Genomic DNA, 14,602 nt, shown 5'->3' on the forward strand with positions numbered 1-14,602 from the left:
CACTCACACACAGCCCCCAAACATTACAACATTTGGATTTTCAAATCAAAAACAATTAGAGGCATCAACCCCCCCCCCCCCCCCCCAAAAAAAAAAAAAAAAAAAAAAAAAAAAATGGAGAGATCCAATCAAACCCGTCGCACAACTTCTGAGCGAATATTGTATTAACAAACTGCCCCCTTTCCAGACCAGTGTCTCACAGCTCTCCCTGCGCTATGAGTCACGTGGGTCGAGTCTGCCAGGCTAACATCCTCCCTCTCCCTCAAACATGCTCTAATCACTACAATAACCAGTTAGTCACAGCAAATATGTGTAGTACATAAAGTACATTCCATCACCATGCTTGTTATGCCGCAGTGATAGCTCATGAACATTTATGTCCAGCTTGAATAAATTCTAATGGATAGAAATTGCAAGCGATGACACAACCAAGTGATCTGACAATGCACATTTAAAAATATGTGAACAGACCGCTATTCGATACAAATGTTAAATGCCCGTACTCAGTGCATTCCCTTATCACGACTGTGTCCCTCTGACTGCATTACGGGCTTTAATAAGGAGGCTGGTCAAGTAACACTGTTGAAACACTGTTGGCCAAACAAAGCAAGGGTATCGAGTCAATCTTACAAGACCAATGCATTTCCCAAATGTCTCCCTTCATTTCTGACAGCACCCGCTCACGATCCACCCATACAGACAAACACACACACGGATGATTTCGAAGCCATAATTAACACTCCGCTCACCCCCCACACATCCATCACCATGGATACCAATTCTAGAGAGGGAGGCCTATTCAATTTCGAGGGGAAGACTGTCCAAGGCTTTCAAACGGCAGTGTCTAGGGTGTAGCAGAGAACCTGGCACTGATCTTTCTCCCCAACATGTAGCACTAGACTGCACACAAATTGCAGTTGAACAGAGGACAGAGGAGGAGGAGGAGCCAGTAATAGTCCTTGTGGTGAATGACACAATGACCAGAATAGTAGTTATATGACCTTTCTGAAGGTACGGTTGTTGTCAGTGTGCACTCATTCAAAATGGCTGAGTGTATATACACACTATCAACAAGAACTATATTTGTTCAACCCTGGTGATCTTCATAGGTGTCTTGAAGTTGACTTGCTTGCTGCAACATCTATATGTGAAACATCAATTACCTCCACATCAACAAAAAGGCATATCTATTCAGATGTTAAGTCCCCTATATGGGGAACTTTGAGCGGTTCTGGACCGGTTCCGAATGACATTTTGGTGCACAAAGCGCTCTATGAGCGCCGTAGGGTCCCGTGCCTTATCGTGCTAGAAAGACCCATCTGTCTGCCCTCCGCTTCCACTCTGTCAGCGGAACCGACTTGAAGTGTCAGGTTTCACACCCCACATTTGCATAGGGAGTGACGTGTCACATTTTCTGGTCTATCCAGGCAAAGAATACATTTGCTCTTCCTCTGAACAACAGAGCCCAGCCTGTGAGATGTCATATGAAAGTTGACAGTCTAGAGAATCCAACCGTTGTGGTTTCATCTTGCTGTGATATTCTCAGCATGATTTAGAGCTCTCAACATGAAACAAATTAATAACAATTTCATAGAATTAAAACAAGACTACTTTCTCTTGGTCTCAGACGGACAAAATCACTGTGCTTAAAGCTGAAGTTGCAACGAGACACCATTTGAATGGACGTTTAGGAGGAAAATTCTCTGTCTTCAGTTATATGAAATAGAGTCAATATTGTACTACACCGCATGCGTTGCAAAATAAATTTACACATACATGTTATTCAATCATTGCATCCACACTACTTGCGGAAATCAGTGAGCATCTGTGTGGCCAGGCGCTAAAATAGAAATTGGTTATATTTGTGACGCTCGACAAGTCCGGCCTCTCCCATCTCCTCATTGGTTTTTAGGAGCATATACCCACATGGGTGATTGATGAACTTAGGTCCACACTCCAGTAGGTTGTAGAAATGCTGTAAAGTTGGTTGCCAACCGCCATATAAAGTCCAAAGAAGAAAAAGAAGCCTTAAGGAAGGAGGAGAGATGACGAGAAACGAATTCGGTTCACCATTTTATCTGTGGATTAATTGTCTGAGTTGAGGACCTTGTGCATTTCAGGTAAAATAACAACCCAATGTTTATATACCAGGACAAATTAGCTAGCAACAGCAAGCTAGCTAGCTAAATAGCCATAAATGTTTAATGATTTTTGACCTGTCCCCAAATTAATAATTGGTTCAGAGGTTGTTTTGATATTTCAACCTGCGTGTCCTGATCCCTTCTGGTGCGAGGGAACAAAATCAACGTGCGCGCGTCCGGTTTGGTCACCATGGAAGTATGGTCATATGTATTATGCAGTTATAAGAAAGGTGAAATCTTATAGTATGTCGTTTATAATTTAAATGTTACTATATTTCAAAAGAATTTCAGTCATTTCAGGCCCCATTGCCCAACTTTTGTTGAATGGGGGGGGGGGGGGTTGTATTGTACTATATACTTGAGTTTGTGTCTTCAAAAGTGAGTACACCTCAGCAATTTATAACTATTTTTTACCAGAAAGGTGAGTTCCAGACCTTTCTGAAACTATGCAACATGTTCATTTAGGTGGAAATCTAAATTTTGCCCTATCGTTCAACTGGTTAAAAAGCCAACTATTTGTTCACAAACTATTTCAAGAGTGATGGCTATCAATTGTCAGTTAAGACAGTTAAGAACAAATTCTTATTTACAATGACAGCCTTCTCCGGCCAAACCCGGACGAAGCAGGGCCAATTGTGCGCCACCCTATGGGACTCCCAATCACGGCCAGATGTGATACAGCCTGGATTCGAACAAAGGACAGTAGTAATGCCTCTTGCACTGAGAAAGTGCCTTAGACCGCTGCGCCACTCGGGAGCCCTAAAATAAAATCAATAAACGGAAGCACTGAAGGGCGCAGTCTGCCTTTCTGTCTGTTTGTCTATACTTACACAGCCGTGCATCAGCCATTGTTTTCACCTGAATGGTTTCACCCTTAAATGAGTTTTACACCAAGAGAGAGGAGCAGGACCTAATCTTCCCATGCAACTGAATGGATATTGGCAGCCAGCACAATATAACAGCGGTACAGAGTTAATATACTGTACAAAAATATAAATGCAACAATTTCAGAGATTCATATAAGGTCATCAGTCAATAGAAATACATGAATTAGGCCCTAATCTATGGATTTCACATCAAAGGGCATACAGATATGCATCTGTTGGTCACAGACACCTTTAAAAAAAACATTTGCCTCACAATGGACTTCAGGATCTCGTCACGGTATCTCTGTGTATTCAAATTGCCATTGATAAAATGAAATTGTGTTCGTTGTCCATAGCTTATGCCTGCCCATACAATAACCCCATCCCACCATAGGGCACTCTGTTCAGAACGTTGACATGAACAAACCGCTCGCCCAAACAACACCATAAACGTATGTGGTCTGCGGTTGTGAGCTCAGTTGGACATACTGTCAAATTCTCTTAAATGATGGAGGTGGCTTATGTTAGAGAAATTAACATTCAAGTCTCTGGCAACAGCTCTGGTGGACATTCCCGTAGTCAGCATGCCAATTGGAAGCTCCAACAGACATCTATGGCGTTGTGAGTGGCCTTTTATTGTCCCCAGCACAAGGTGCACCTGTGTAATGATCATGCTGTATAATCAGCTTCTGGATATGCCACACCTGTCAGGTGGATGGACTATCTTGGCAAAGGAGAAATGTTCACTAACAGGGATGTAAACAAATTTGTGTAAAACATTAGAAAAATATGCTTTTTGTGCGTATGGAACATTTCTGGGATCTTTTGTTTCAGCTCATGAAACATGGGATCAACACTTTACATGCATTTATATTTTTGTTCAGTATATACAGTGCCTTGCGAAAGTATTCGGCCCCCTTGAACTTTGCAACCTTTTGCCACATTTCAGGCTTCAAACATAAAGATATAAAACTGTATTTTTTTGTGAAGAATCAACAACAAGTGGGACGACATTTATTGGATATTTCAAACTTTAACAAATCAAAAACTGAAAAATTGTGCGTGCAAAATTATTCAGCCCCCTTAAGTTAATACTTTTTAGCGCCACCTTTTGCTGCGATTACAGCTGTAAGTCGCTTGGGGTATGTCTCTATCAGTTTTGCACATCGAGAGACTGACATTTTTTCCCATTCCTCCTTGCAAAACAGCTCAAGCTCAGTGAGGTTGGATGGAGAGCATTTGTGAACAGCAGTTTTCAGTTCTTTCCACAGATTCTCGATTGGATTCACTTGGCCATTCTAACACCTGGATATGTTTATTTTTGAACCATTCCATTGTAGATTTTGCTTTATGTTTTGGATCATTGTCTTGTTGGAAGACAAATCTCCGTCCCAGTCTCAGGTCTTTTGCAGACTCCATCAGGTTTTCTTCCAGAATGGTCCTGTATTTGGCTCCATCCATCTTCCCATCAATTTTAACCATCTTCCCTGTCCCTGCTGAAGAAAAGCAGGCCCAAACCATGATGCTGCCACCACCATGTTTGACAGTGGGGATGGTGGGTTCAGGGTGATGAGCTGTGTTGCTTTTACGCCAAACATAACGTTTTGCATTGTTGCCAAAAAGTTCAATTTTGGTTTCATCTGACCAGAGCACCTTCTTCCACATGTTTGGTGTGTCTCCCAGGTGGCTTGTGGCAAACTTTAAACAACACTTTTTATGGATATCTTTAAGAAATGGCTTTCTTCTTGCCACTCTTCCATAAAGGCCAGATTTGTGCAATATACGACTGATTGTTGTCCTATGGACAGAGTCTCCCACCTCAGCTGTAGATCTCTGCAGTTCATCCAGAGTGATCATGGGCCTCTTGGCTGCATCTCTGATCAGTCTTCTCCTTGTATGAGCTGAAAGTTTAGAGGGACGGCCAGGTCTTGGTAGATTTGCAGTGGTCCGATACTCCTTCCATTTTAATATTATCGCTTGCACAGTGCTGCTTGGGATGTTTAAAGCTTGGGAAATCTTTTTGTATCCAAATCCGGCTTTAAACTTCTTCACAACAGTATCTCGGACCTGCCTGGTGTGTTCCTTGTTCTTCATGATGCTCTCTGCGCTTTTAACGGACCTCTGAGACTATCACAGTGCAGGTGCATTTATACGGAGACTTGATTACACACAGGTGGATTGTATTTATCATCATTAGTCATTTAGGTCAACATTGGATCATTCAGAGATCCTCACTGAACTTCTGGAGAGAGTTTGCTGCACTGAAAGTAAAGGGGCTGAATAATTTTGCACGCCCAATTTTTCAGTTTTTGATTTGTTAAAAAAGTTTGAAATATCCAATAAATGTCGTTCCACTTCATGAATGTGTCCCACTTGTTGTTGATTCTTCACAAAAAAATACAGTTTTATATCTTTATGTTTGAAGCCTGAAATGTGGCAAAAGGTCACAAAGTTCAAGGGGGCCGAATACTTTCGCAAGGCAATGTATTTATGCGGTGCGACCCTTTTCCCTCAAGAATACCACCATGTTCCGCCTACACTGTTCAAATGTGGCCTTAGTCAATGGTGCTTTGTATGGATGTAATTCACATCTCCAGTGATCAGGAGGAGGCTGCATTCCAAGACTTGTGGCTGGGGAGACCAAGCAGGGCCCAGCGGCCATTGTAATAATTCAAAGTAGTCTTGGTGCTCGGCCAACAGAGCCAAACACAGGGAGATTAAGTACGATTATCACAAAACCAAGACGGAGACGCGACGGACCGCCAAAACATGAGCTGTATGTATGGTATGTATTTATCATTGTATCACACAACCTGTCCAAACAATACGTTCAGAAGTCAGTCGTAGGTCTACTTGTAATGAATGCTTAATATTGACAGACAATAATTCCAAAACACACAGTGCAGTCTGGCTCGTTGTACAAAGCGCAGGTTTTCAATTCAGTAGGTAACATTTGAGATATATTCTGGAATACAGATACTGACAGTACAACAAGTGTTGACCTAACTGCAGTATTGTGTAGAAAATGACCAAATGGAAATGTGTTGAGTTGGCATCGACATAAAATTATTAATGACATTCTTGTAAATAACGAGACCTTGTCAAACAGAGGAGTACAGAAGGCATCTGGTTATTTGTTGAATGAACCGAGGTTGAAAGTAACCATTGTTTTCCTATTCCATCTAGGCCTGTCCCCGAGGGAAAAAAAAGAGTTGTCTGTTCTTTCTACCAATCGATTGGTTTAAAACGTTCAAACATGTATTTTTCCATATATAGACACATCCTATGTGTTTTAATCAAATCAACTACATGCACTGAGCTTGTCTGGTGCTTTAAGCAAACGGTTTGATGAAATAATTAAGACACACAAACGGACTAAAGCGTCCGACCAAACAATTGATTTGATTGTGCCGGGCCAGGCTCAGACTTGCTGCGCTGTGTAAAAAAAAAAAGAGGAAAAAAAAGACAGGGAGTGACTGGCTAGCTCCCGTTGTCTCGCTCTCCTCACTGCTCTAGCGACCGACCACAGAACATCAACAATGTGTATCGCGCTGTCCGTGTTGCTGAAGCCGCAACCTAACACAGCCATGTCTGACTGAAAGGTTGTTACCAAAATCCCTCATTTGTTTAGGAAAAACATTCCCTCTTCCCTCAACCCGTGCTCTCTTTACGACACATGTAAGCATCGCATGCACGTGACCAATAGGGCCTGACCTATAGCCTATCATAATCACATCAATAAATTGGTTATAACAAACGCTGAACACCATAACGTGGGACAGCAAAATGGAAAGACAAAAAAACAAAGACAAATATTTTTTGTTTACGCCTACTATTCAATGGCCGCGTTGTTATTTTTAAACTAAAATGCTCGATTGCATTTGAAATCATGAATAACTCGTATGCTGTTTGATGACATGAACAAATACATTTTTGATACAGCAGCCTAGATAAGTATTAAAATATAGGCTTAAGTAAACAGGATGTGCTCTTAGGCCTACAGCTCTACGCCTATTCATGATAATGACATTACTTATTATTATAATGACGATCATAATAACAATAAGGAGACCAAGGAAAGAAATTGGGTTATTATCATTATTATAAACATAATTTTTCGGACAAGTTGGAACAGTGTAAACACTAAATAAATGATAAATAATGCCAGAGGCTGGTCTAACAAAAAACGTAAAGCCTTTATTACAGCATAGCCAAGATTAAAAACAGACAATTTTGTGAAATTATTTATCTGACACGTGGGTTTCATGAGGCTTGCCATTTACGGAATCAGTAGGCTATTAAACAAACACTCAAACAGGCAACAGAAGCAGGATCTGTTTTATTTCTGTAGAGATATATATATATATATATATATATATATATATATATATATATGGATGATTTATAAAGCCAGGCACATTTATCAGTTAGGCTGTTGATTATTAACTAAGTTTTGGTTTCCTCTCTACTCACTTTTCTTAGACAATAAGGCTGTTTTCTAGTCTCCTCATTCTGCTGCTGCCTCAGCCGCATTGTTCTCAACACCAATATGCTGGTTAACTTTGCTATTAGGCACATAGCAACATGGTCTAGGAAAAGGCGCCAATTCAACAACGCACTGATGCGTTTCAGAACCGTGGACAGCGACCACTATCCAACACGGGAGAAAGCGCATTTGTTATAAAATAGTATAATTTGTATTAGTATTGCACCAATTTTCTTACATAATATAACCATATACAATTTCAGTAGCACATGTCTTAGAGTGATGGACTGTGCCATCCCCACAGCTTCCACAATGGACCAGTCCACTCAGACAGGCGCCAATCAGACAGTTGTCTTGTACACCATGATTTTAAAAGTTATAAAATGTGCTGCTGCTCGACTAAAGAAACCTTGGACGACCATCAGCCGAAATATCATACAAACAATCGACAAATGGGGTGAGCCCTAATTCCATCTCATCAAGGGGTGACAAAGAGAACTAGCCATCACAGAAATCAACAAAGACAGGAAAAAACACAGTGACATTAAAGCCTATGATCATACCCTGTTTTCAGAGTTTTGGAATAAACACTGCCTTTTTCAAATCTCCTGCAGAAAGAAGCCTGTGCTTCCTAAAGAGCCAGAAGGTTGGAGTGACGCTACTGCCCTCAAGAGGTGGAAATATAAAGGACTTGCATTAGACAGGAAATCCATAGAAACCCATGGGTACATCCAAAATGGCATCATATTCCCTATATAGCGCACTACTTTTGACCTGGACCCATAAGGCTCAGCTCAAAAGAAGTGCACTATATGGGGAATTGGGTGCCATTTCAGACAGCCCATGACTTAACAGATGCAGAGACACTGATGACTAACCTTGCTGTGCTGTGCGAGGTGTTTTCTGTGTCCTGTAGCTGTGCTGCTGTGTAGCGCTCTGTGTGTTCCGGACGTTGGTGGTGTTCCAGCGCGTAGGCTTTGGGATGACCCTGCGAGGAGCTGGGGTCTCCAGAGGGCTCTTACCCTCTCCTCCCCTCTGCTGGCTAGATGGGTCTGGAGATGCTTCAGAAGAAGAGGAGATACAAAGCAGATGACATACAGTACCGGTCAAAAGTTTGGACACACCTACTCATTCAAGGGTTTTTCTTTATTTATACTATTTTCTACATTGTAGAATAATAGTGAAGACATCAAAACTATGAAATAGCACATATGGAATCATGTACTAACCACACAAAAAAAAAAGTGTTAAACAGATCAAAATATATTTTAGATTCTTCAAAGTAGCAACCCTTTGCCTTGATGACAGTTTTGCATACTCATGGCATTCTCTCAACCAGCTTCATGAGGTAGTCACCTGGAATGCATTTCAATTAACAGGTGTGCCTTCTTAAAAGTACATTTGAGCCAATCAGTTGTGTTGTGATTTTTATTTATTTATTTATTTATTTCACCTTTATTTAACCAGGTAGGCAAGTTGAGAACAAGTTCTCATTTACAATTGCGACCTGGCCAAGATAAAGCAAAGCAGTTCAACAGATACAACGACACAGAGTTACACATGGAGTAAAACAAACATACAGTCAATAATACAGTATAAACAAGTCTATATACGATGTGAGCAAATGAGGTGAGAAGGGAGGTAAAGGCAAAAAAAGGCCATGGTGGCAAAGTAAATACAATATAGCAAGTAAAACACTGGAATGGTAGATTTGCAATGGAAGAATGTGCAAAGTAGAAATAAAAATAATGTGGTGCAAAGGAGCAAAATTAATTAATTAATTAAATACAGTAGGGAAAGAGGTAGCTGTTTGGGCTAAATTATAGGTGGGCTATGTACAGGTGCAGTAATCTGTGAGCTGCTCTGACAGTTGGTGCTTAAAGCTAGTGAGGGAGATAAGTGTTTCCAGTTTCAGAGATTTTTGTAGTACGTTCCAGTCATTGGCAGCAGAGAACTGGAAGGAGAGGCGGCCAAAGAAAGAATTGGTTTTGGGGGTGACTAGAGAGATATACCTGCTGGAGCGTGTGCTACAGTTGGGAGATGCTATGGTGACCAGCGAGCTGAGATAAGGGGAGACTTTACCTAGCAGGGTCTTGTAGATGACATGGAGCCAGTGGGTTTGGCGACGAGTATGAAGCGAGGGGCAGCCAACGAGAGCGTACAGGTCGCAATGGTGGGTAGTATATGGGGCTTTGGTGACAAAACGGATTGCACTGTGATAGACTGCATCCAATTTGTTGAGTAGGGTATTGGAGGCTATTTTGTAAATGACATCGCCAAAGTCGAGGATTGGTAGGATGGTCAGTGATAAAGTAGGGGAGGTATACAGAAGATAGCCCTATTTGGTAAAAGACCAAGTCCATATTATAGCAAGCTCAAATAAGCAAAGAGAAACAAAAGTCCATCATTACTTTAAGACACGAAGGCCAGTCAAAGCAAAAATTTCAAGAACTTTAAAAGTTTCTTCAAGCGCAGTCGCAAAAACCACCAAGCGCGATGATGAAACTGTCTCTCATGAGGACCACCACAGGAAAGACCCAGAGTTACCTCTGCTGCAGAGGATAAGCTCATTAGAGTTACCAGCCTAGGAAGTTGCAGCCCAAATAAATGCTTGAGTAACACACATCTCAACATCAACTGTTCAGAGAAGACTGCGTGAATCAGGCCTTCGTGGTCAAATTGGTGCAAAGAAATCACTACTAAGGGACATCAAAAGCAAAAGAAACATGCTTGGGCCAAGAAACACAAGCAATGGACATTAGACCGGTGGAAATCTGTCCTTTGGACTGATGAGTACAAATTTGAGGTTTTTGTTTCCAACTGCCGGATCTTTGTGAGATGCAGAGTAGGTAAAAGCATGTGTGGTTCCCACCGTGAGGCATGGAGGAGGTGGTGTGATGGTATGGGGATGCTTTGGTGATGACACTGTCAGTGATTTATTTTGATTTGCTTAACACTGTTTTGGTTATGACATGCTTCCATTTTTGCAAAAGAAAATTAAATTCACTGCTCGACTGAGAGACCAAACAGATAATTAGTCACGCTATTATTGCACACAGAATGAGTCCATGCAACGTATGAAGAAAATGTTTCCTCCTAAATGTATTTAGGCTTGCCATAAAAAAGGGGTAGAACATTTATTGAACTCAAGACATTTAAAACGTTTAATTTGCCATTAATTTGTTACAATTTCGAAAAACATACATCCACTTTTATGTTATGGGGTATTGTGTGTAGGGCAGTGACAAAAAAATAATCTACATTTAATACATTTTCAATTCAGGCTACAACACAACAAAATGTGGGAAGAAAAGTAAAGGGGTGTGAATACTTTCTGATGACAGATCTCAATGACATTCTCATCATTTGTTTCAATGAGGCAACTGACTCAGGAAACGAAGCACCCTACCTGTGGCTGGAACAGCAGGGGAAGAGTCTGCAGCATCAAGGTGGGTAATATGAACGTGACCGGGAAGGTCCTGAGGAAGCCGAGGGTCTGGATGTACAGAGGCAGCAGGGCCAGTGTTCAGCATGGAGGGTGAGGGCACAGGGGCGTGGCCAGTCACTACACTCAGAGCAGAGCCCAGGAGACGGTTCTGAGAGGATGAGAGGGCATGGATGAAGTGGTCAGAACTATTATTGAATGACTAAAAGTAAAAAGAGTTGAGTATAGCGGTGATGAAACATGCAATAGAAAAAGAAGAAAACCGAACACCACACTACTTGAAACACTACTTGAAACACTACAGACATACTCAAACTCTGGGACTGTATAAAGATGTGTCCACATAAATATACTCTTACATAACTTCATGCAACGATTAGAATGACAGCAACTTATTGAGGAAAATATTACTATCTGGAGCACTCAAGTGAAGGCTCAGTGCTCCTCCTTCCCTACAGTACCTGCAGCTCCATCTGTTGGCTCTGGATCCACTCCAGGTGCTGTAGTCTCTGCTGGGTCACGGTATTGAGCTGCTCCTCCAGCTGGGTCACCCTCTCTGATGCTCTGTCCTCTCTGACCTCCTGGGCCCTGCCTGGGTACCTGTCTGACTCCAGCAGCCTCTGTAACCCCCCCCACACCTGGGAAACACATGCCTCCATGTCACTCTGAGCCTGGAAAAAGAAAGAAAGACAGAAACAAACCATTAGGCACCCACATTCAGTCCACTAAGCATTTTAGGTAGACTTTGGGGGGTTTGGACTTACAAAAGCTTTCTCAGATGGCATCATAATCTCAGAAGGACATAGAAAAAAATAACACATAACTGCTCTGCTACAACAATACCTTGATGAGTGGTGCTGTGGCAGCAGCTGTGACCACGGCTGCAGTGGAGGCAGCTCCCGTATCCCCTGAGAGGCCAGAAACAGGCTGGGGCTCCTGACTCGATGGTGGCCGCTGGTCCAGTAACTGCACCTTCACCTCTCGCCTCAAGGGGGCAGTCTGGGACCTGAGAAAAACAGTATCGAATGGAGTCCTCATAACTAACACCTAAAGATTTGGGATGTACAACTGTGTTGCAATGTAGACAAACATTACAAACACAAATACATCTGGCATGTAAAAAGTGAGAATCATCCCACAGCTTTGTGCCATGCTTACCTCTGTCTTAGAGCTGCCAAGATTGCCCCTTTGCCACCAGCAGCATATCGGGATATTAGCAGATCATGGTCTAAGGGACAATCCAAGAGTGGGGTTAGGATACAAAATGGCATAGGGTGAACTCGCAAAGTATTGGGACAGTGACAATATTGTTTGTGTTTACCTCTGTAGTCCAGCACTTTGAATTTGAAATGATACAATTACTATGAGGTGCAGACTGTCAGCTTTAATTTGAGGGTATTTTCATCCATATTAGGTGAAACGTTTAGAAATTACAGCACTTTTTGTACATTGTTCCCCCATTTTAGGGGACCAAAAGTATTGGGGAAAATGTATTAAAGTAATCAATAGTTTAGTATTTAAGTCCCATATTCCTAGCACACAATTATTACATCAAGCTTGTGACTCTACAAACTTGTTGGATGCATTTGCTTTTATTTTGTGCCCAATAGAAATTAATGGTATTTGGAGTTACCAGTTTTTATTGTAAACAAGAATATAACATAATAGAATGTGGATGCTACCATGATTACAGATAATCCTGAATAATGATGAGTGTGAAAGTTAGAAGCACAAATATCATAGCCCCAAGACTAGCTAACCTCTCACTATTACAATAACAGGGGAAGTTAGCATTTATGATATTAATATCTCTGTAACTTTCGCACTCATCATTATTCATGATTCATTCTGGGTTATTGGTAATCATAGTAGCATCCACATTAATGTAGAATTGTTTAGAAACATATTCTATTCTTATTTCGAATAAAAGTATCTCCAAATACAAATATCTCCAAATACAATCACAGTCTGCACTTTAACCACAGTCATTGTATCATTTCAAATCCAAAGTGCTGGAGTACAGAGCCAAAACAACAAAATCACTGACCCAATACTTTTGGAGCTCACTGTATATGAAGTAGCCAGTAGATAATCAATGACAGCATGCTGTCCAGTACATCACAGGTTTAGCCCAAGGACACTTACCTTTGTCCTCACTGCCCTTAGGTTGAACAGAGGTCGGTGTTTCTTTTCCATCTATACTAGGAACCTGAAATTGGAAATGAAATGACACCAGTTTAAAATGTATTATATTAGTATGGGTGACATACTTGTGAGGCACACACTTCTCAGAAAAGAACAAGCTAGAAGACATCTTACTTGGGACTCGTTTTGCGGGACTCTTTTTATCGGACTCTTTTTGTGTGCTTTCGTTCCCTCTGGAAAAGACAACATGGGAAGAGCAAAATGTTGGTCAGACTGAAATCAATGGCATATACAACTGCAATACAATATAACAGTTTCGCTGGCCTTATAACAAGTGTGGGTTTACTAAGCCTACCAGAGGGTGAAACTGATGGCAGGTTTGCTTGCAGGGCAGGAGGCACATGCCTGTGCTCTTGTTTCCTTGCTTGTCTTTGCTTTTCGATCTTTGGTGGCTCGTCAAGAAGAGAGCACTTCTTCACTGTTATCTTTACATTGTCTGTTTTATTAGATACGGTGGACAACGACCCCAAATCCCTCTGCCCTTCATAGCTCCGCTCAGGAAAGTTAATCTTTGTTGCACGAATCAAGACGTCTCCAGCATCAGAACTTGAAGTGGATTCGTCAAGGTTTATATTCCTTGCAAAGTTCAGAAGTTCATTTGATCGGCTCAGAAGAGTATGAGCCATATCTAATCGACTCTGACGCTCAGTTGATTATCTAGTAGCGAGCACTGCAGCAGGGTAGAGTATGATAGCTAGTATGCTCAACACCAGACCCGATCAGGCGTTACACATAACATAGTTGTTACTAACCGTGGGAGTTGATATAGATAAATAAACAACCACTGTCGTCATTTTCCTTAGGAAGTCGAACATTCAAATATCCCGCTTCACGCTTGTTTAATGACGACTTTATGCTAACAGTAGCTAGCTACTAACGTTAGCTGGCTAACACCTCTAAACAGTTGAAAGCACAACGCGACAAAACTCAGTAGGAAGTAGCTAGCTAGACCTATGTAATTTTGAACAAACTGAATTCGTTGCAACCCGAGGTCAGAATCGAACGATACATAATAGCTTCACAACTGCTAGCTAACGATGGAAAATATGAAAACACAGCAACTGTTGCTGACAACAATAACTTCCGGTCAACGACCAATCCTTTCTCCGCGATAAATATCGCCATCATCTGCTGGGCATGATAGGGACTCCATGGATGAGGAAACATTAATCAAAAGAGAACATATATTAATCAAATATTAAATAATTTAAAGTATTTGGTTGACCATTATTTATATTAGATAAAAGGTGGGCTAGCGAACAACAGGATAATGAGGTACTGAATATTTTAATTACCTCGTGTTACACCGGAGTGTTTATGTAGTGACACAAAATTCATCTTAATTTGACATTTTGGTTATTATTTTCGACAATTTACTTTTCGATTTTGAGTTCCATACATATCCCCACGAACGTATACAATATTTAATACTATCCTAGAAATATTTGTTTGTTTTAAA

The 14,602-nt window shown here is 41.2% G+C and overlaps 1 protein-coding gene across 1 annotated transcript in view; it reads right to left on the reverse strand.

Annotated features, from left to right (window-relative positions):
• Positions 1 to 14,558, reverse strand: part of LOC139375035 (KIAA0586 ortholog) — a 130,762-nt gene extending 116,204 nt beyond the window's left edge. The window contains exons 1-8 of the mRNA XM_071116405.1: positions 13,439 to 14,558; positions 13,258 to 13,316; positions 13,084 to 13,147; positions 12,097 to 12,166; positions 11,782 to 11,944; positions 11,400 to 11,609; positions 10,903 to 11,089; positions 8,372 to 8,554 (exon numbers count right to left, since the gene is read on the reverse strand). Of these exons, the coding sequence (XP_070972506.1) occupies positions 8,372 to 8,554; positions 10,903 to 11,089; positions 11,400 to 11,609; positions 11,782 to 11,944; positions 12,097 to 12,166; positions 13,084 to 13,147; positions 13,258 to 13,316; positions 13,439 to 13,769 (1,267 nt within the window). The 5' untranslated portion in view covers positions 13,770 to 14,558. The remainder of the gene's footprint in view (positions 1 to 8,371; positions 8,555 to 10,902; positions 11,090 to 11,399; positions 11,610 to 11,781; positions 11,945 to 12,096; positions 12,167 to 13,083; positions 13,148 to 13,257; positions 13,317 to 13,438) is intronic.
• Between the last annotated feature and the right edge of the window lie 44 nt (positions 14,559 to 14,602).

The sequence above is a fragment of the Oncorhynchus clarkii genome, chromosome 19, assembly GCF_045791955.1.
Source record: "Oncorhynchus clarkii lewisi isolate Uvic-CL-2024 chromosome 19, UVic_Ocla_1.0, whole genome shotgun sequence".
NCBI classification, from domain to species: domain Eukaryota; kingdom Metazoa; phylum Chordata; class Actinopteri; order Salmoniformes; family Salmonidae; genus Oncorhynchus; species Oncorhynchus clarkii.